This window comes from Thalassophryne amazonica, chromosome 2, assembly GCF_902500255.1.
Source record: "Thalassophryne amazonica chromosome 2, fThaAma1.1, whole genome shotgun sequence".
NCBI classification, from domain to species: Eukaryota; Metazoa; Chordata; class Actinopteri; order Batrachoidiformes; family Batrachoididae; genus Thalassophryne; species Thalassophryne amazonica.
In genome coordinates this window covers 119,682,714-119,703,639 of record NC_047104.1, presented here as the reverse complement: position 1 = coordinate 119,703,639, position 20,926 = coordinate 119,682,714, and the positions used below count along the sequence as shown (strand labels likewise).

At 41.5% G+C, this 20,926-nt stretch overlaps 1 protein-coding gene across 2 annotated transcripts in view; it reads left to right on the top strand.

Moving 5' to 3' along the window:
- The window catches only part of tmco3 (transmembrane and coiled-coil domains 3), a 56,265-nt gene extending 53,910 nt beyond the window's left edge, over window positions 1-2,355 (top strand). For both annotated transcript variants that reach the window (XM_034192737.1, XM_034192745.1), the window contains exon 15: window positions 228-2,355. In XM_034192737.1, the coding sequence (XP_034048628.1) occupies window positions 228-341 (114 nt within the window). In that variant the 3' untranslated portion in view covers window positions 342-2,355. The remainder of the gene's footprint in view (window positions 1-227) is intronic.
- Window positions 2,356-20,926: the final 18,571 nt, after the last annotated feature.

Sequence of the window (20,926 nt, the reverse complement as noted above, 5' to 3'; positions counted from 1 at the left end):
GATTTGTGAGAATCTGCTGAATCTACTGGTACCTTGTTTCCCATGTAACAAGAATAAATATACTCAAAACCTGGATTAATCTTTTTAGTCACATAGCACTACTATTATTCTGAACACTACTGTAAAACAGTGAAAAATCTGTCTCTGTTGAGCTTTTTATCCTGCCTGTGAGCATTCCTTTTGTTTATTATTCTTATTTTCTTTGTGTCTCCTTTCCTTCTGTCTAGGTGTACCTGCTGGTTCTCAGTGTCACTACTCTCAGTCTGCTCCTGGCGCCGCTGTTGTGGAGACTTACCACACACAAGTGGGTTACCCGTGACGAACGCAAAGCAGTAATATGACAGAACAGTTGTTCACGTGCACTGTGTCTGTCGAGACCTGAAGCAGCATCACGACAGCCGGTTGGTGCAGCAGACTCTGCAAATCTTTTTTTTTGTTCTTGATTGAAAGGCTGTTCTAGTTAAACGACCACCGACACGTGAATTTGTCAGAATTACTGCACGTGAGGAAAGAAAGGATCGACAGAAAGAGAAAACATTATTATCTTGTTCTTCAAGCCAACTGTAACTGAACTTATTCCATGGATGGGAGCGAGGTGGAAAAGCGGTTAGTGCTTGAGCAGCAGGTTCCCAGTTCAAGACCACCTGTCACATGGAGTTGTCAGGAGGGGCAAAAAATGTGCCAAATCAACATGCAGCTCCAGCGCTGATCTACTGTGGGGACGCTGAGGGAGGAAAGGGAACATACTCACTGAAATAAATCCAGAATGTTCCGAAGATCTTCTACTTTCACTAATTTAGTTTTATTCATTTTAATAAATTCCCTGTATCCCTTTCACATGAAGAAATACATTTTATTTACATGAACTTTTCATGATAATGACCAGGGCTGCATTTAGGATCTGATTGTAAAGTATATGTCAAAGCTTTGAGACTGATTGTGCGTCAGCTGTAATCGTGCACTAATGAGAAACCCATATGACGTGCTGATAGTTTACTTTGTGAGCACAGAACACTTACATCATTCCAAGTCTAATTGCCTTTCATATGCTCACTTAAATTGTTAAAATTGTTCTGTTAAAAGCAGAAATGATGGTTTGTCTCCGGTCAGAGTGTCTGAATAATTTTCATCTCATCTCTTTCACTCGCCTTTATGCTGCATCTTCCACATCCACAGCTTCCTTCTAACAGCCACTTCGACCAAATCAGAGGGCTCACATCTTTATATACTGTAGGGGAGGAGTGATGCACTAGCGCCACAATGCGATATACATTATGAAACTTCAATTATGATTCAATACTTATGACGATACATTATTACATCCCTGTTCACAATAATTATGGAGAAAGTAAATCCGCAGAAGAAACAATTCTGATATGTAAATTGTAAATCCTGTCTGTTTCCCTCTTGTATGCTTTATGCATAATTTCTGTTTCTTTTGCGAGAGATCATTATCTCTTTTCTTGGTATCATGATGCTCATTTAAAAAAAAAAAAGTATCATTATAGGGTTACCACAATACACAGTGTATCATTCATCACCGTTCTTCCCATCTTTATTATCACAGATGTCGTGTTGCATTATTTTCAAACTAGCTGGCCTTTTTAATGCCTTTTAAAAGCTGCTTAGTTTCACTATGCCATATTTTTCAGAGTACAAGTAAAGACCTGTCAAACGCCTCTTTGAATGGAAAACAAACATACAAGTTGCACTTTTTTTCTGTTATGTTTTTAATTTGGGATTTTTGTGCACTGTTGTGGTCTACTTTTTATTATTGGCATTTATCCTTTCATTATTGGATTTTATTTTGTTTTGTGCTTTAACTCCTTGGAAAGCCCTGCATAAGTAGTCTCTGTAATAATTTTTATTAATAAGGAAATTGTGATTCCCCCCCCTTTTTTTTTAAGTATGTAAGTCGCACTGGAGTATAAGTCACAAGACCTCCCAAGCTAGAAACAACAAACAAAAAACGCTTCCCTCATGATGTTGTTGTGCATGACGTTTGTTTAATTCAGGTTTAGGTTGCTACAGAATACACATTCAGATGCTGGTGGATCTTATGATATATTTGTTAGATCATCATTGCACTGCTGAGTCATTAGCTAAGATCTCACATTTTATTTTAACTTTAAACTCCATTATAATAATTTCTTGTACAAAAACTGTTCTTGTCTTTATGGCTTAATTTTTTTTTTTCTCATTTGCAGTCATCAGCCTGTGTCTCATCAGTAAGAACTATTTTTTGAAGTTATTCCAAATGTTGCATTGAGAGCACTGTATAATCTTGCACTAGTTTCTGGAGAATGTTAAAGGGTTGAGTTAAAAAATTAACACTCAACAGCTTTGTACTACGATCAACATAATCAGGGGTATAATCTCTCTATAAGACATCACTTTCCTGGCATTTTGTGTTGTATATGTCTTTATTGTAATGTAAGTGTATGTTACAATGCTTGTTAAATGTTTTCCTTCAGAGGGCTACTTTTCTATAGAATTTAGTTTACATATTTATGGTGTTGCTGAAAATAACCTTCCAGATAGATGATTTTTTTTTTCAACTATTACTTGTTTTTTTTATATACTCTTGAATGAATTCATTTATTTATTAAAAGTGGTGATTGATCAATGTTTTCTCTGGTTTTGGGTAAAGTGTTTCCGGGAGAGCTGTATGAACAGACGTCATACTGAGAAGCACAGAATCAATGAGTTTGAAAACGTTACATGAAACATGAAAATGCAGCTTTAAGTTATTTACACAACCCCAAATCTGAAGTTGTCTCAAGGCGTGCTACACAAAACCGATCCAGACTTTATCCAACCTGTGAATAAGTACATTGTCCACAGAGGCACAAAAACTCCCTCAGTGTTTATGTTTTTTTTTTTGTTTTTTTTTTACTAAAATTCATATCTACAGTCAATTTAAAGTTTCCACTTCACATAGCCTGCATGTCTTTGGAAGTGGGAGGAAGCCCCCCCACTCACACACACGGGAGAACATGCAAACTCCACACAGACAGGGTGGGAAGTGATCCATCAACCTTCTTGCTGTGAGGCAACAAGAGCTAACCACCACTAATCCAATGTGCCACCCACAGACTATTTAATCCTACATTAAATAAAAGCAGTGATTATGATAATAAATATCACAGCCTGGTTCTAATGGGTGAAAATTCACTTTATCAATCAACAAATTGATGCAAGTTAGAGTCAGACGACTCATTTTTTAGATTCTTCCAACAAGCGGCAGCTTAAATCATGCACTTTCCTCATTCTGGACCAAATCAGGACACATATATCACTCATGAGGCAATTATTTGAGCTTCCTGTAATGCAGTTTTAGGTTTGTGAGCAGCCGAGCCTTCACATTGTTGTTGCAGAGGTTTTCTGGCATCCATTAAAAGCAAAGGAGGTCTTCTTGGGACATAAGCTGTTCACGCACTTGTGCTCCCCTGGAAGGATCAGGATCAGAATCCCACCTATTTACAGAAATCAGAAGAGAGAAAAGAAGGACACAAGTTGTCACATCAAAGGGTAAGGGCCATAAAAAGGCTATAATTTATGACCTGGTTTTTTGATCATCAAAATGAAAAATGAAAATCATGAAAACGTCATAATTTATAACACCCCCTCCCCCAAGCCCCACCTCCCCTGCCCCTCCCACCTGCGTCTAATATTTAAAATTTTTTAATTCCTGAATTAAAGAACAATTTTAAAAAAATGTTTCTTTAATGTAATTATGGGAGAATTTCTTTAATGTAGTAATTATGATATAATTAAACGTGAATATCAAAAACAGTCACCAGCGTCTAATATCTTATACCCTTTAATATTTGTTAATTCTTGAATTAAAGAACAATTAAAAAAAACATTTATTGTACATTTTATTGTAATTATGGGAGGAATTCTTTAATACACTAAGGAGGGTTATTTCGTTTGCACCACATCCAAGCACTCAGGTTTTTCAGCATGCAGACTGGCCCAGTAACTAATGAAATAGTGGTTTATACTTAATCGTTAAAATAAAAGTATTTTTTGAAGTAATTAAAGAAATAGCCTTTAGTTTCTTTTGTAAAGTAACTTCTGTTGACTCTTACAGAAGTCTGTCAGTAAAACAAGAGCCTGTGTTTGTGTATTTCTTAGAGCAAAAGGGGATGAGTGTGTGTTTTTAGAGCAAAAGGGGGGGGGGGTGTATGTGGGTGTGTGTGCATCACGCTTGTTGGTGTTTTTATAATGTTTTCTGTGTGTGCGTGTGTGTGTGTCAGTGTGTGTCATGCTGAATGTCCCACCATGGGAGGTGGATGTTGACTTTACCTTACCACGACATGGGTAAACACCGTTACTTGAGTTTAATATTTTTATGAGGGGCAATTTCCTTGAGAAAATAATAGTGTCCAGCTGACCCCCTCGGACCCGTTCATGGTGGTCAGCATCTGGCTGTCCGGGCTGTCACGGTAAATTTCCTGATCAATGATTATGGTGTCTCCAGCAGCGTGTAATAAATTAAAGTGGATATGACATTTAAAGACAACATAGTCTTATTACATGTAACAAAGGTTATATAATTCGGTCAACCTAAGCGTTTTGAGAAAATGGATGCGGTTCTCCCGTTATATACAACATTTGAACGTCCCACTACTGAAAAATGTGCACACCCCGTGACCAGCTTTCCGCTAAGCACCGAAACTGAAATACGTCACTGCCTGTGGACCGTATCGGCTTACGCGCCTGGCGGCCGTTGTTTACACTTTTTTTAGCGGCAGAAACTTTGATTAACTACAGCTCTCAGGGACTTGTTTGCGCATATGCCTGACCAGTGTGTCGCAGCATATTGCACAAACACAAGGGCAAAAGGTTGTAGCCTTTTCAAGTCCAGGCAGATTGATCGAAAGCCGCGGTGTTGTGCGATGCACGAAATGTCAGGGTGCCGCTAGCACACCCGCATTTGCTCCTAACAGCAGACACTTTCCTCTACCACCTCCATGTTCTCGCACCGCTCACAGGAACACCTAAAATGTCAACCCCAAATAATATGATCACAATAATCTTGAAATGGTCAAGGAACTTAATATCAGTGCTTCTTCTTCTTCTTTGTCTTTCGGCTGTTCCCGTTAGGGGTCGCCACAGCAGATCAATCGTTTCCATCTCACCCTGTCCTCTGTATCTTCCTCTGTCACACCAACCACCTGCATGTCCTCTCTCAGCACATCCATGAACCTCCTCTTTGGTCTCCCTCTTCTCCTCCTGCCTGGTGGCTCCATCCTCGGCATCCTTCTCCCTATATACCGTGGGTCCCTCCTCTGCACATGTCCAAACCATCTCAATCTCGCCTCTCTGACTTTGTCTCCAAACCGTCCCACCTGAGCTGTCCCTCTGATATGTTCATTCCTAATCTTGTCCATTCTTGTCACTCCCAAAGAGAATCTCAACATCTTCAGCTCTGCCACCTCCAGCTCTGCCTCCTGTCTTTTTGTTAGTGCCACTGTCTCTAAACCATACAACATAGCTGGTCTCACTACTGTTTTGTAAACTTTCCCCTTCACTCTTGCTGATATTCTTCGGTCACAAATCACTCCTGCCACCTTTCTCCACCCACTCCACCCTGCCTGCACTCTCTTCTTCACCTCTCTACCACACTCTCCATTACTTTGAACAGTTGACCCCAAATATTTAAACTCATTTACTTTCACCGCTTCTACTCCTTGTAACTGCACTATTCCACTGGGCTCCCTCTCACTCACACACATGTACTCAGTCTTGCTTCTACTGACTTTCATTCCCCTTCTCTCCAAAGCATATCTCCACTTCTCCAGACTAGACTCAACTTGCTCTCTACTCTCACTACAGATCACAATGTCATCTGCAAACATCATAGTCCATGGGGACTCCTGTCTGATCTCACCCGTCAACCTGTCCATCACCACTGCAAACAAGAAAGGACTCGGAGCTGATCCTTGGTGTAATCCCTCCTCCACCTTGAATGAGTCTGTCATTCCGACTGCGCATCTCACCGCTGTCACACTATTCTTGTACATGTCCTGCACTACCCTAACATACTTCTCTGCCACTCCAGACTTCCTCATAAAATACCACAGCTCTTCTCTTGGCACACTATCATAAGCTTTTTCTAAGTCCACAAACACACAATGTAACTCTTTCTGGCCTTCTCTGTACTTCTCCAACAGTATTCTCAGAGCAAATATTGCATCTGTAGTGCTCTTTCTCAGCATGAAACCATATTGCTGCTCACAGATCTTCACCTGTTTTCTAACCCTAGCTTCTACTACTCTTTCCCATAACTTCATGCTGTGGCTGATAAACTTTATGCCGCTGTAGTTACTGCAGCTCTGCACATCACCCTTGTTCTTGAAAATAGGAACCAGCACACTTTGTCTCCACTCCTCAGGCATCCTCTCACTTTCCAAGATTTTATTAAACAATCTGGTTAGAAACTCTACTGCCATCTCTGCTAGACATTTCCATGCCTCCACTGAAATGTCATCTGGACCAACTGCTTTTCCACTTTTCATCCTCTTCATAGCAGCCCTCACTTCTTCCTTACTAATCTCTTGTACTTCCTGATTTACTCTCACCACATCATCCAGCCTTTTCTCTCACTCATTTTCTTTATTCATCAGCTCTTCAAAATATTCCCTCTACCTTCTCAGCACACACTCCTCACTTGTCAGCACATTACCATGTGCATCTTTTACCACACTAACCTGCTGCACATCCTTTCCAGCTCCTTTTCTCCTTCCTTACTATTCATCTTCTTGTACAGCTCGCAATATGCCTTTTCCTTTGCTTTTGCCACTTCTCTTTTTGCCTTACGCAGCATCTCCTTGTACTCCTGTACTACTTTATTCATCTCTCCGACTATCCCAAAACTTTTTCGCCAACCTCTTTCTCCTTATGCTTTCCTGGACCTCTTCATTCCACCACCAAGTCTCCTTGTCTTCCTTCCACTGTCCAGATGTCATACCCAGTACTGCCCTAGCTGTCTCCCTCACCACATCTGCAGTACTTTTCCATTTGTCCAAAATTGCTTCCCCTCCAACCAGTGCTTCTCTCACCTGCTCGCTAAATTTCACACAACAGTCTTCCTCCTTCAGCTTCCACCATCTGATCCTTTGTTGGGCTCTCACTCTCTTCTTCTTCACTTCTAAAGTCATCCTACAAACAACCATCCTATGCTGTCTAACGACACTCTCTCCTGCCACCACCTTACAGTCTCTGATTTCTTTTAGCTTGCATCTCCTATAAAGAATGTAGTCCACCTGTGTGCACCTTCCTCCACTCTTATATGTTACCCTGTGCTCCTCCCTTTTCTTAAAGTAGGTATTCACCACAGCCATTTCCATGCTTTTTGCAAAATCAACTACCATCTGTCCTTCCCCATTCCTATCCTTGATACCATATCTACCCATTACTTCCTGATCACCTCTGTTCCCTTCACCAACATGCCCATTGAAGTCCGCTCCTATCACCACTCTTTCATGCTTGGGCACACTCCGTACCACCTCATCTAACACACTCCAGAAATCTTCTTTCTCCTTCATCTCACAACCTACCTGTGGGGCATATGCACTGATGATATTTATCATCACCCCTTCAATTTACAACTTCACACTCATCACCCTGTCAATCAATCAATCAATTTTTTTATATAGCGCCAAATCACAACAAACAGTTGCCCCAAGGCGCTTTATATTGTAAGGCAAGGCCATACAATAATTATGTAAAACCCCAACGGTCAAAACGACCCCCTGTGAGCAAGCACTTGGCTACAGTGGGAAGGAAAAACTCCCTTTTAACAGGAAGAAACCTCCAGCAGAACCAGGCTCAGGGAGGGGCAGTCTTCTGCTGGGACTGGTTGGGGCTGAGGGAGAGAATCAGGAAAAAGACATGCTGTGGAGGGGAGCAGAGATCGATCACTAATGATTAAATGCAGAGTGGTGCATACAGAGCAAAAAGAGAAAGAAACAGTGCATCATGGGAACCCCCAGGCAGTCTACATCTATAGCAGCATAACTAAGGGATGGTTCAGGGTCACCTGATCCAGCCTTAACTATAAGCTTTAGCAAAAAGGAAAGTTTTAAGCCTAATCTTAAAAGTAGAGAGGGTGTCTGTCTCCCTGATCTGAATTGGGAGCTGGTTCCACAGGAGAGGAGCCTGAAAGCTGAAGGCTCTGCCTCCCATTCTACTCTTACAAACCCTAGGAACTACAAGTAAGCCTGCAGTCTGAGAGCGAAGCGCTCTATTGGGGTGATATGGTACTACGAGGTCCCTAAGATAAGATGGGACCTGATTATTCAAAACCTTATAAGTAAGAAGAAGAATTTTAAATTCTATTCTAGAATTAACAGGAAGCCAATGAAGAGAGGCCAATATGGGTGAGATATGCTCTCTCCTTCTAGTCCCCGTCAGTACTCTAGCTGCAGCATTTTGAATTAACTGAAGGCTTTTTAGGGAACTTTTAGGACAACCTGATAATAATGAATTACAATAGTCCAGCCTAGAGGAAATAAATGCATGAATTAGTTTTTCAGCATCACTCTGAGACAAGACCTTTCTGATTTTAGAGATATTGCGTAAATGCAAAAAAGCAGTCCTACATATTTGTTTAATATGCGCTTTGAATGACATATCCTGATCAAAAATGACTCCAAGATTTCTCACAGTATTACTAGAGGTCAGGGTAATGCCATCCAGAGTAAGGATCTGGTTAGACACCATGTTTCTAAGATTTGTGGGGCCAAGTACAATAACTTCAGTTTTATCTGAGTTTAAAAGCAGGAAATTAGAGATCATCCATGTCTTTATGTCTGTAAGACATTCCTGCAGTTTAGCTAATTGGTGTGTGTCCTCTGGCTTCATGGATAGATAAAGCTGGGTATCATCTGCGTAACAATGAAAATTTAAGTCCTAGCACAGAACCTTGTGGAACTCCATAATTAACTTTAGTCTGTGAAGAAGATTCCCCATTTACATGAACAAATTGTAATCTATTAGACAAATATGATTCAAACCACCGCAGCGCAGTGCTTTTAATACCTATGGCATGCTCTAATCTCTGTAATAAAATTTTATGGTCAACAGTATCAAAAGCAGCACTGAGGTCTAACAGAACAAGCACAGAGATGAGTCCACTGTCCGAGGCCATAAGAAGATCATTTGTAACCTTCACTAATGCTGTTTCTGTACTATGATGAATTTTAAAACCTGACTGAAACTCTTCAAATAGACCATTCCTCTGCAGATGATCAGTTAGCTGTTTTACAACTACCCTTTCAAGAATTTTTGAGAGAAAAGGAAGGTTGGAGATTGGCCTATAATTAGCTAAGATAGCTGGGTCAAGTGATGGCTTTTTAAGTAATGGTTTAATTACTGCCACCTTAAAAGCCTGTGGTACATAGCCAACTAACAAAGATAGATTGATCATATTTAAGATTGAAGCATTAAATAATGGTAGGGCTTCCTTGAGCAGCCTGGTAGGAATGGGGTCTAATAAACATGTTGATGGTTTGGATGAAGTAACTAATGAAGATAACTCAGACAGAACAATCGGAGAGAAAGAGTCTAACCAAATACCGGCATCACTGAAAGCAGCCAAAGATAACGATACGTCTTTGGGATGGTTATGAGTAATTTTTTCTCTAATAGTTAAAATTTTGTTAGCAAAGAAAGTCATGAAGTCATTACTAGTTAAAGTTAATGGAATACTCAGCTCAATAGAGCTCTGACTCTTTGTCAGCCTGGCTACAGTGCTGAAAATAAACCTGGGGTTGTTCTTATTTTCTTCAATTAGTGATGAGTAGAAAGATGTCCTAGCTTTACGGAGGGCTTTTTTATAGAGCAACAGACTCTTTTTCCAGGCTAAGTGAAGATCTTCTAAATTAGTGAGACGCCATTTCCTCTCCAACTTACGGGTTATCTGCTTTAAGCTACGAGTTTGTGAGTTATACCACGGAGTCAGGCACTTCTGATTTAAAGCTCTCTTTTTTAGAGGAGCTACAGCATCCAAAGTTGTCTTCAATGAGGATGTAAAACTATTGATGAGATACTCTATCTCACTTACAGAGTTTAGGTAGCTACTCTGCACTGTGTTGGTATATGGCATTAGAGAACATAAAGAAGGAATCATATCCTTAAACCTAGTTACAGCGCTTTCTGAAAGACTTCTAGTGTAATGAAACTTATTCCCCACTGCTGGGTAGTCCATCAGAGTAAATGTAAATGTTATTAAGAAATGATCAGACAGAAGGGAGTTTTCAGGGAATACTGTTAAGTCTTCTATTTCCATACCATAAGTCAGAACAAGATCTAAGATATGATTAAAGTGGTGGGTGGACTCATTTACTTTTTGAGCAAAGCCAATAGAGTCTAATAATAGATTAAATGCAGTGTTGAGTGTTGAGGCTGTCATTCTCAGCATCTGTGTGGATGTTAAAATCGCCCACTATAATTATCTTATCTGAGCTAAGCACCAAGTCAGACAAAAGGTCTGAAAATTCACAGAGAAACTCACAGTAACGACCAGGTGGACGATAGATAATAACAAATAAAACTGGTTTTTGGGACTTCCAATTTGGATGGACAAGACTAAGAGTCAAGCTTTCAAATGAATTAAAGCTCTGTCTGGGTTTTTGATTAATTAATAAGCTGGAATGGAAGATTGCTGCTAATCCTCCGCCCCGGCCCGTGCTACGAGCATTCTGACAGTTAGTGTGACTCGGGGGTGTTGACTCATTTAAACTAACATATTCATCCTGCTGTAACCAGGTTTCTGTAAGGCAGAATAAATCAATATGTTGATCAGTTATTATATCATTTACCAACAGGGACTTAGAAGAGAGAGACCTAATGTTTAATAGACCACATTTAACTGTTTTAGTCTGTGGTGCAGTTGAAGGTGCTATATTATTTTTTCTTTTTGAATTTTTATGCTTAAATAGATTTTTGCTGGTTATTGGTAGTCTGGGAGCAGGCACCGTCTCTACGGGGATGGGGTAATGAGGGGATGGCAGGAGGAGAGAAGCTGCAGAGAGGTGTGTAAGACTACAACTCTGCTTCCTGGTCCCAACCCTGGATAGTCACGGTTTGGAGGATTTAAGAAAATTGGCCAGATTTCTAGAAATGAGAGCAGCTCCATCCAAAGTGGGATGGATGCCGTCTCTCCTAACAAGACCAGGTTTTCCCCAGAAGCTTTGCCAATTATCTATGAAGCCCACCTCATTTTTTGGACACCACTCAGACAGCCAGCAATTCAAGGAGAACATGCGGCTAAACATGTCACTCCCGGTCTGATTGGGGAGGGGCCCAGAGAAAACTACAGAGTCCGACATTGTTTTTGCAAAGTTACACACCGATTTAATGTTAATTTTAGTGACCTCCGATTGGCGTAACCGGGTGTCATTACTGCCGACGTGAATTACAATCTTACCAAATTTACGCTTAGCCTTAGCCAGCAGTTTCAAATTTCCTTCAATGTCGCCTGCTCTGGCCCCCGGAAGACAATTGACTATGGTTGCTGGTGTCGCTAACTTCACATTTCTCAAAACAGAGTCGCCAATAACCAGAGTTTGGTCCTCGGCGGGTGTGTCGTCGAGTGGGGAAAAACGGTTAGAGATGTGAACAGGTTGGCGGTGTACACGGGGCTTCTGTTTAGGGCTACGCTTCCTCCTCACAGTCACCCAGTCGGCCTGCTTTCCCGGCTGCTCGGGATCTGCCAGAGGGAAACTAACGGCGGCTAAGCTACCTTGGTCCGCACCGACTACAGGGGCCTGGCTAGCTGTAGAATTTTCCACGGTGCGGAGCCGAGTCTCCAATTCGCCCAGCCTGGCCTCCAAAGCTACGAATAAGCTACACTTATACAAGTACCGTTACTGCTAAAGGAGGCCGAGGAATAACTAAACATTTCACACCCAGAGCAGAAAAGTGCGGGAGAGACAGGAGAAGCCGCCATGCTAAATCGGCTAAGAGCTAGTAGCTACGCTAAGCTAGCGGATTCCTAAAAACACGCAAAGTGAATAATGTGTAAATAATTTAGAGGTGATTCAGCAGAAGGAGTGCTTTAGTTAAGGCACGTAAAGATTATACTGGGAAACAAATCGTAATCTAGATAACTAGATCAATCTAACTGCGCAGATTAAACAGCTAACAGATACAGAAAAACACCGCTGTGCTCCGGAACAGGAAGTGATACAATACCGCAGTGAGAGCCAACCACCTGTCAGACACTCGATTAACCTCCAACACACTTTTAACATACTCTTCCTTTAAAATGACCCCAACACCATTTCTCTTCCTGTCCTCACCATGGTACAACAACTTGTACCCACTGCCAATGCTTCTGCTCTTACTTCCCTTCCACTTGGTCTCTTGCACACACAATATGTCTACCTTTCTCCTCTCCATCATATCAGCCAGCTCTCTCCCTTTACCAGTCATACTACCAACATTCAAAGTCCCCATGCACTCTTATTTCCACCCTTCTAGTTTTCTTCTTCTCCCGCTGTTTGTGGAAACATTCTCCTCCTCTTCTTCATCATCTTTGCCAGCAGTAGCCTAATTTCCACCAGTACCCTGTTGGACAACAGCACCGGTGGTGGACGTTGTTAACCCGGGCCGCGACCGATCCAGTATGGAAATTCGATTCTTAGTCTGCATAGTTGGGGTGGCTTGTTTTACGCCGGATGCCTTTCCTGACGCAACCCTCCTCATTTATCCGGGCTTGGGACTGGCACTCAGAATGTACTGGCTGCACACCCCATGTGGCTGAGTTAAAAGTTCTGACCCCAACGTGATTTGAACACGCAACCTTCTGATCTAGAGTCAGATGCGCTACCGTTGCGCCACGAGGTCTTACAAGTTAGTCCCTTTGGCTGCGCCCTTGTTTGCACTCGGGGTCGCCACAGCAAATCCAAGGTGGATCTGCATGTTGAATTGGCACAGGTTTTACGCCGGATGCCCTTCCTGATGCAACTCCACATTACATGGAGAAATGTGGCAGGGGTGGGATTTGAACCTGAAACCTGAAACTGAAACCAAGCGCACGAACCACTTGGCCACCACCCCTGCAAAGTGGCGAATCCGAAGAATTCATACTTCGGCGACTGGCCGCCCGAGGAAAACACGCTCGGGTTGTATTGAGATGGTTTTGTTTTGTCTCTAACTTGCTTCTAACAGCCAGCTGACAGCTCTCACTGCCTGAAACGATGAGATTTATACACCAAGCTGACCTGAAATGAACCATTGTACATTAAATTGAATTTATTGACGAGTCTAAACCCTTTAAAAAGTGACCAAATTACATGTATTTGTATTGAGCTCGGCGATGTTTTCATCAGCCAGAAATTGCCACCAGAGGGCGCTCGGTGTAAAGTCCGCGGCAATCCATTAGAACGTCAACAATTTGGAGTAATAACCGAGCTGATTCATTTTCATCTTTTTGTTCTCCAGTTAATGTAACCTTCATCCCTCCTAATCTATGTCTGCCATGATTAGCTATTTGATTTATTTCCTTTCTTTGTTTTAGTACTTAGCATATTCCCCCCTTCTATTCTCAATTACTCATATTTCAGCAGGACAAATACTCAGTTCTAAGAATTATGATTTTTTAATCAAAGTTTATACAAGTGTTGTGTAATGATCAATAAGCTTTTATATATATATATATATATATATATATATATATATATATATATATATATATATATATATATATATATATATATATATATAAGGTGTGTGTGTGTGTGTGTGTTCCATATCATGAACAAAAGTGAACAAGAACAAAACTGGATGGATAACAAAAGTCATGATGGATGCAATAGTGGATTTTTTTAATAGTTGCACTGAAAGAATAAAACACCACTTAACTACAGGAGAGTTGGTTTTCCTTTGCAATGACAATATTTATTACACATGAGCTTCAGCCTAATGTTAGTAATAAAGCTCGGAACAGCAATGCCTAAAAACTCCAAAACTATGCACAAGTAGACCTAATAACTGTCTTAAAAAAGTTTGTCCAACACAAAACACAACATGTGGCTGCACAGAAGCCACTTATTATTATTATTATTATTATCATCATCATCAATGCCTATATGCTGGAATGAGAGATAGAACTCTTCAAATTATTGTTCATTACTTTCAATGTTCGAACTTTGAACTGGCGATTTGTGCAGTTTATAGCTGCACATGAAGCCATTTTTTTTTTTTTTGGGCAAAATCACAAAGAATAAAATTGCATGCGCATGATTAAATCAAATCAAAATCAAATCAATTTTATTTATATAGCGCCAAATCACAACAAACAGTTGCCCCAAGGCGCTTTATATTGTAAGGCAAGGCCATACAATAATTACGTAAAAACCCCAACGGTCAAAACGACCCCCTGTGAGCAAGCACTTGGCGACAGTGGGAAGGAAAAACTCCCTTTTAACAGGAAGAAACCTCCAGCAGAACCAGGCTCAGGGAAGGGCAGTCTTCTGCTGGGACTGGTTGGGGCTGAGGGGAGAGAGTCAGGAAAAAGACATGCTGTGGAGGGGAGCAGAGATCAATCACTAATGATTAAATGCAGAGTGGTGCATACGAGGGCTGTCCGTAAAGTATAGGTCCTTTTTATTTTTTTCAAAAACTATATGGATTTCATTCATATGTTTTTACGTCCGACATGCTTGCACCCTCGTGCGCATGCGTGAGTTTTTCCACGCCTGTCGGTGACGTCATTCGCCTGTGAGCACTCCTTGTGGGAGGAGTCGTCCAGCCCCTCGTCGGAATTCCTTTGTCTGAGAAGTTGCTGAGAGACTGGCGCGTTGTTTGATCAAAATTTTTTCTAAACCTGTGAGACACATCGAAGTGGACATGGTTCGAAAAATTAAGCTGGTTTTCAGTGAAACTTTTAACAGCTGATGAGAGATTTTGAGGTGATTCTGTCGCTTTAAGGACTTCCCACGGTGCGAGACGTCGCTCAGCGCTCTCAGGCAGCGTCATCAGCCTGTTTCAAGCTTAAAACCTCCACATTTCAGGTTCTATTGATCCAGGACGTCGTGAGAGAACAGAGAAGTTTCAGAAGAAGTCGGTTTCAGCATTTTATCCGGATATTCCACTGTTAAAGGAGATTTTTTTAATGAAAGACGTGCGGACGGGTCCGCGCGTCGGGACGCAGCCGACGCGGCGCGGCGGCACAGGAAAAACATCTCCGTGTTGATAACCATTTGTAAAATCCAGTTGGCTTTTGATGGCTTTCAGTGGAGTGAGTATATGAGAAATTGTTTATCAGCTGGAGATGTTCCAACGTGTCCTCAAGGCTTCCAACAGAGATGTTTTTCCTGTGGCGGAGCGTCGCGGCGGCTGCGAGCCGACGCTGCAATCCGCCCGCACGTCTTTCATTAAAAAAATCTCCTTTAACAGTGGAATATCCGGATAAAATGCTGAAACCGACTTCTTCTGAAACTTCTCTGTTCTCTCACGACGTCCTGGATCAATAGAGCCTGAAATGTGGAGGTTTTAAGCTTGAAACAGGCTGATGACGTCGCCTGAGAGCGCTGTGCGACGTCTCGCACCGTGAAAAGTCCTTAAAGCGACAGTATCACCTCAAAATCTCTCATCAGCTGTTAAAATTTTCACTGAAGACCAGCTTAATTTTTCGAACCGTGTCCACTTCGATGTGTCTCACAGGTTTAGAAAAAATTTTGATCAAACAAAGCGCCAGTCTCTCAGCAACTTCTCAGACAAAGGAATTCCGACGAGGGGCTGGACGACTCCTCCCACAAGGAGTGCTCACAGGCGAATGACGTCACCGACAGGCGTGGAAAAACTCACGCATGCGCACGAGGGTTCAAGCATGTCTGACGTAAAAACATATGAATGAAATCCATATAGTTTTTGAAAAAAATAAAAAGGACCTATACTTTACGGACAGACCTCGTACAGAGCAAAAAGAGGTGAATATAAAGAAACACTCAGTGCATCATGGGAACCCCCCAGCAGTCTAAATCTATAGCAGCATAACTAAGGGATGGTTCAGGGTCACCTGATCCAGCCCTAACTATAAGCTTTAGCAAAAAGGAAAGTTTTAAGCCTAATCTTAAAAGATCAGGGAGACAGACACCCTGTCTGTCTCCCTGATCTGAATTGGGAGCTGGTTCCACAGGAGAGGAGCCTGAAAGCTGAAGGCTCTGCCTCCCATTCTACTCTTACAAACCCTAGGAACTACAAGTAAGCCTGCAGTCTGAGAGCAAAGCGCTCTATTGGGGTGATATGGTACTACGAGGTCCCTAAGATAAGATGGGACCTGATTATTCAAAACCTTATAAGTAAGAAGAAGAATTTTAAATTCTATTCTGGAATTAACAGGGAGCCAATGAAGAGAAGCCAGTATGGGTTCTATTGGGAATAGTTGGGATTCCATTGAACATAAGGATGACTGCATTATTTTCAATCATTATTTATTACCCGGAAAAGGGACGGGCTGGGATACCATCCTTCATATGTTTTGTCCTGTCCAGAGCACATATTGTACTGTTGATGGCACTTTGCCTCAAGTTGTTGTTTTATTTAGCGTGTATGACTGGTTGCTATCGCTTTATTCTTGTCTTCCCAGTTCTAGTAGCCCCAGGGCATATTCCAGACATAGTTCCATTAATTTAACATTTACATGCCCTGGAAGGAAGAAATGTTTTATTTTCCTTTTGCTTTTATTGTCTGGTAATATTGAACTCAACCCTGGCCCTGGTATCAATAGTCTGAGTACTCCAACTGATTTTAAATCCAGATCAGGACTTGGTGTTGTGCACCTAAATGTTCGAAGTCTTTTGCCAAAACTTGACTTAATTAAGATCTGGATTAAATCTACTAATACTGACATTCTTGTCCTATCTGAAACTTGGTTTAAAAAAATCCATTGCTGATAGAGAAATTGCTATTAAAGGGTATAATGTTTATCGTTGTGACCGTCCCAGAAAAGGTGGCGGCATAGCAATCTATGTTAAACAAAAAATTAAAGTTACTGTTCAGTTATCTATTTCCCGCCCCAGCCAATTTGAATTTCTTGCTCTGAAGTTGGAGCTTCAAAATGGCCACTTTCTCACTGCTGTAGGCTGCTACAGACCGCCATCTGCTAGTAGTGAGACTGTAGAAGAATTTTTAGGTCCATATTTGAACTGTGATGAACTATCAAGTGTCCTGATCCGAACTGTATGTCCTCTGGTTGAACTAGCAGGTGTTCAACCCAAAAAAAGGGCTCTATTAGTCATTTAGTCTGTCAGGGGCTTTCCAAGGCCTCTTAGGTGCTTTCCCGCAGGCCGCGTGCAGGGACCTCAGGCCAGCTGCACGTGTGGCTGAGGCCACGTGCGGAGGGGGCCTCAGGCCAGCTGCACCTGTGGCTGAAGGTCTTTTAAAAAAATCAGTTGTAAATCCTTCACGTTTTAATGGGAGCGTTTGTCACATTGAAATAATGGCCTAACACCTGCTTAGGGTTCACTAGAGGACGCTTCCAATAGAAAACCATGTCTTGGGAATGAAATAAATAAAAAAAAGTCGAAGGAGGAGCGATGCCCGCGGGTCTCCAATAAATAGACGAGCGCGGTTGTCATATTCAGTCTCTCTAGAGGACTCAGTTTGTCTAAGCTTTGTGTCGAAGGCTTAAATAAACTTAAAAACTCTGTGCATTTTATCTTGCTTAAGGCTGAATTATTCTAAAGTGTTGTGTCATTTTCTAGCATATCACTTGCAATTAGTTTGTGTTATCTAAAAGACGACATCCTGAGAAGACTAAAGACGAGCCGCGACAGAACTTGGCGAGCCAGCTTCAGGAGGGTCCAGGGGCATTCCGGCAGCCTGGGGCAGTCCAGCTCATCCCTCCAGACCGTAAATAACAGTGATCACGACTAAAAGGTAAGCAGAAACCTTTTATAATTTCTGCACGATCTGGAGGAGTGAGTCGGGATTTCCGCCCAAGTTGACAGGTGATATTTTTAATTGCCTCTTACCCAAAAGAACCTGGACTAAGAAAATTGATAAGAGACTAAAAAAGATAAGATTGAAAATTATCAGGCCTTGTAGATAAAATGCTCAGAAGGTGTGTGTGTTCCCGGGAAAAAGAATGTCTATGTGAGTGAAAGGTCAGGAATGTTCATGAACTCTGGTGCGGAAAGAGTGCGTGGAGAACTAACCTGGATGCTTGGGGAATAATTGGTGTTGAAATTCGTTACTAACGTGCCGGCTGATAGCATGCGCTGTAGGGGTTAATTTAGGGGAGTATACTGACAAATAGATACAAGGTAATACAAGGTTATTTAAAGAGTTTAACAGAGACTGAAGTGAAATAAGTGAGAAAAAAGAGTTTAACAAGAGAATACGTGCAGAGAAAGCACAAGATAAGCGCCTGAGGGGGCGCAGTAGAAATACCGTACATGATAAAGAGATTTAAAGAGGAAAGTGCAAAGTGGCACCGCTGACAGTAAGTAAAAGAGCTCAATAAAGGACGTCATTTTTTAAGAAAAGAGAAAAACTATAAAAAAAATAAAAAAAAATAAATGAAGAGTTAGTGCAGAATACATGAGAATTAATGAAGCAGAAAATAGTGCAGTAGGCACCAGATACACGCTTGTGGGGCGTGGGAGAAGAATAAGTAATTAAGTACACAGTAATATGAGTTTTTTATAAGAAAAGAAAAAGAGAATATTTTCAGTGCAAAGGCACATTAAGCTCACGAGGAGCTCAGTAAGTGAAAAAAAGAGGTAGAAGAAAGTGCAGAAAGGCAAAGGATACGCACGCGAGGCGCGGTAAGGCGTAGAAGTAAATGAAATATTGTATGCTCAGAAAGGAGCTGGTGAAAAATAATACATTAAGCACAGGATACGCACGCGAGGCGCGGTAAGGCGTAGAAGTAAATGAAATATTGTACGCTCAAAGAGGGCTTGAAAAAAGTAATATATGAAGTTGCTGACAGCGCCGGAGAAGCTGTCTAACGTGAAGAAGAGATACATGCTTAAACAGAACACATTGGTGTTAAGTGAATAAAAAGGTTGTTTAAAGCCGCAGAGTGAAAAGTGGCAGAAGTCTAGATAGAGATATATAGAAAGTTGTTTTTAATAATTTTTGTGTATAAAGCTTTTGAAGATTGGTGTGTGGGAGAGTGGAGAGTAATCTGTGTAAAGCTGTGAGAACTTGCAGGCTGGCTGACATACAAGATTAATGTGAAAGAGTACGAGGGGGAGGTATTTAGACCCAACAGGAGGACTTGGGAGGTGCATGACAGGCAGAGAGGAAAGTGTGAAACAGAGGCAGTGAAGAAAAAGACAGGAGAAGAGTGCTATGTAAATACAGAGAAGGTAGATATTATTTCAAAGAGAGAAAACTAATAAACAAACATAGCAGAAAAAGACGAGAAGCAGAAAGTAAAAAAAAAAAAAAAAAAAAAAATAAAAATTAGAAGGGAAATAGAAAGTCGGGAGCAAAGACATTAGGAGGTATTAGGGTTGTAAGAGGATTAAATAAATAAAGTTGGTTATAAATCAAAAGAGTTAAAGCTTAGATTATAGTGAAAAAGCTGACAGACTGATCAATGCTTGGGACAGTCTTTGATGGGAGACTTAAGTGATGATGAAATAATACTCCCAGAACATTACTTGACTGATGGAGACATCGAAACCCAGGGAATCAGGACACATTTTTGGCTGGAAAGGACCTATTTTGACAGGGTAGGAGCAGAACATTGGCAGGACGAACAAGAGATCAATCAGAAATTATGGCAGATTACTAAGGTAATCAATCTGAAGCAAAAGAAAGAACAATTCCCTCTAATTAATTGGGAGCTGCTGATAAGACGTCTGTGGCATCAGGGTTTAACCCCGTGGCTGGAGCTGCTTTGTGCTGACCCTAATAAAGAACTTAGCATACCATTAAATCATTTAGTAACACTACCAACCGATCCAGGTGAAGAACTGTTTCCTAGGTTGACTCTGACTGTGGTCCCAAGGAAGGTTCGGTGGGAAACAGGTACATTTTCATATTTAGTTAAAGAAAAAGAAGACGGGCATAGCAGTTGGAAATTTAATCCTTTTAAGGGTTTAAAATACAAAACAGGTGTTACAGCCAGCAAGTTATTGGTCTGGATCAGGACAGCCCCTGAGGGACTACCAGAACACCATAGAAACACCTCACATAGCGTTTGTCAGGGTTACATGGGTAACTCTCAAGGTCAAGGTCGGGAAAGTACCCCGCTAGACTTAGTACTAAGAAAATATCCAGGAAAATGCACTAAGGCCAACCAATGTATGAGAAAGTGGCACAAAAGGTCACATGGGGCAGGCAATGGCCTTTGGTGGGATCATTTGATCCGGTGATGTGTGAAGCAGTTGCGGTAGAAATACAGAAAAAAGAAATTAAAGATCAGCAGAAGAACGTAAAAAACAACAAAAAACGCACTGAAGAAAAAGAAGTTTTAGCCTTGTTCAAGCAGGAAGCACAGAGGCTACAGCAGAAAAGAGAAAAAATGACAGAGGAAAGATCCAAAGAGACTAAAGCCAGTGCACCGAGCTGGGAAGCAGAGCCACCCCCATATAAACGTCATGATATGGGAAAGACAGCTGGACAATTTGTATTAGGAACTCGTGAAGAGGACCAAGGCATGGATGTGGAGGGCAAATTCACACTGACACTAAAAGCTCGAGAGCCACAAGGAGACAGGTCCTCAGTCTGTCAAATGGATCATACAAGGTCTGTTGTGAAAGTGTAGGTACACGGACCCACAACAGGGGGCGCAATGAACGGACAATGGAGAAAAGTAAGAACAAGTTTTACTGTTGTGAAAATAGCACAACTGATACAACAATTAGCAATTTGGAGGTGTAAGCCGAAATCTGCTGGTGTCTTGTGGGCAGGCCCGAAGGTAGGAGACGTCCGTCCTAGTTGAACCGGA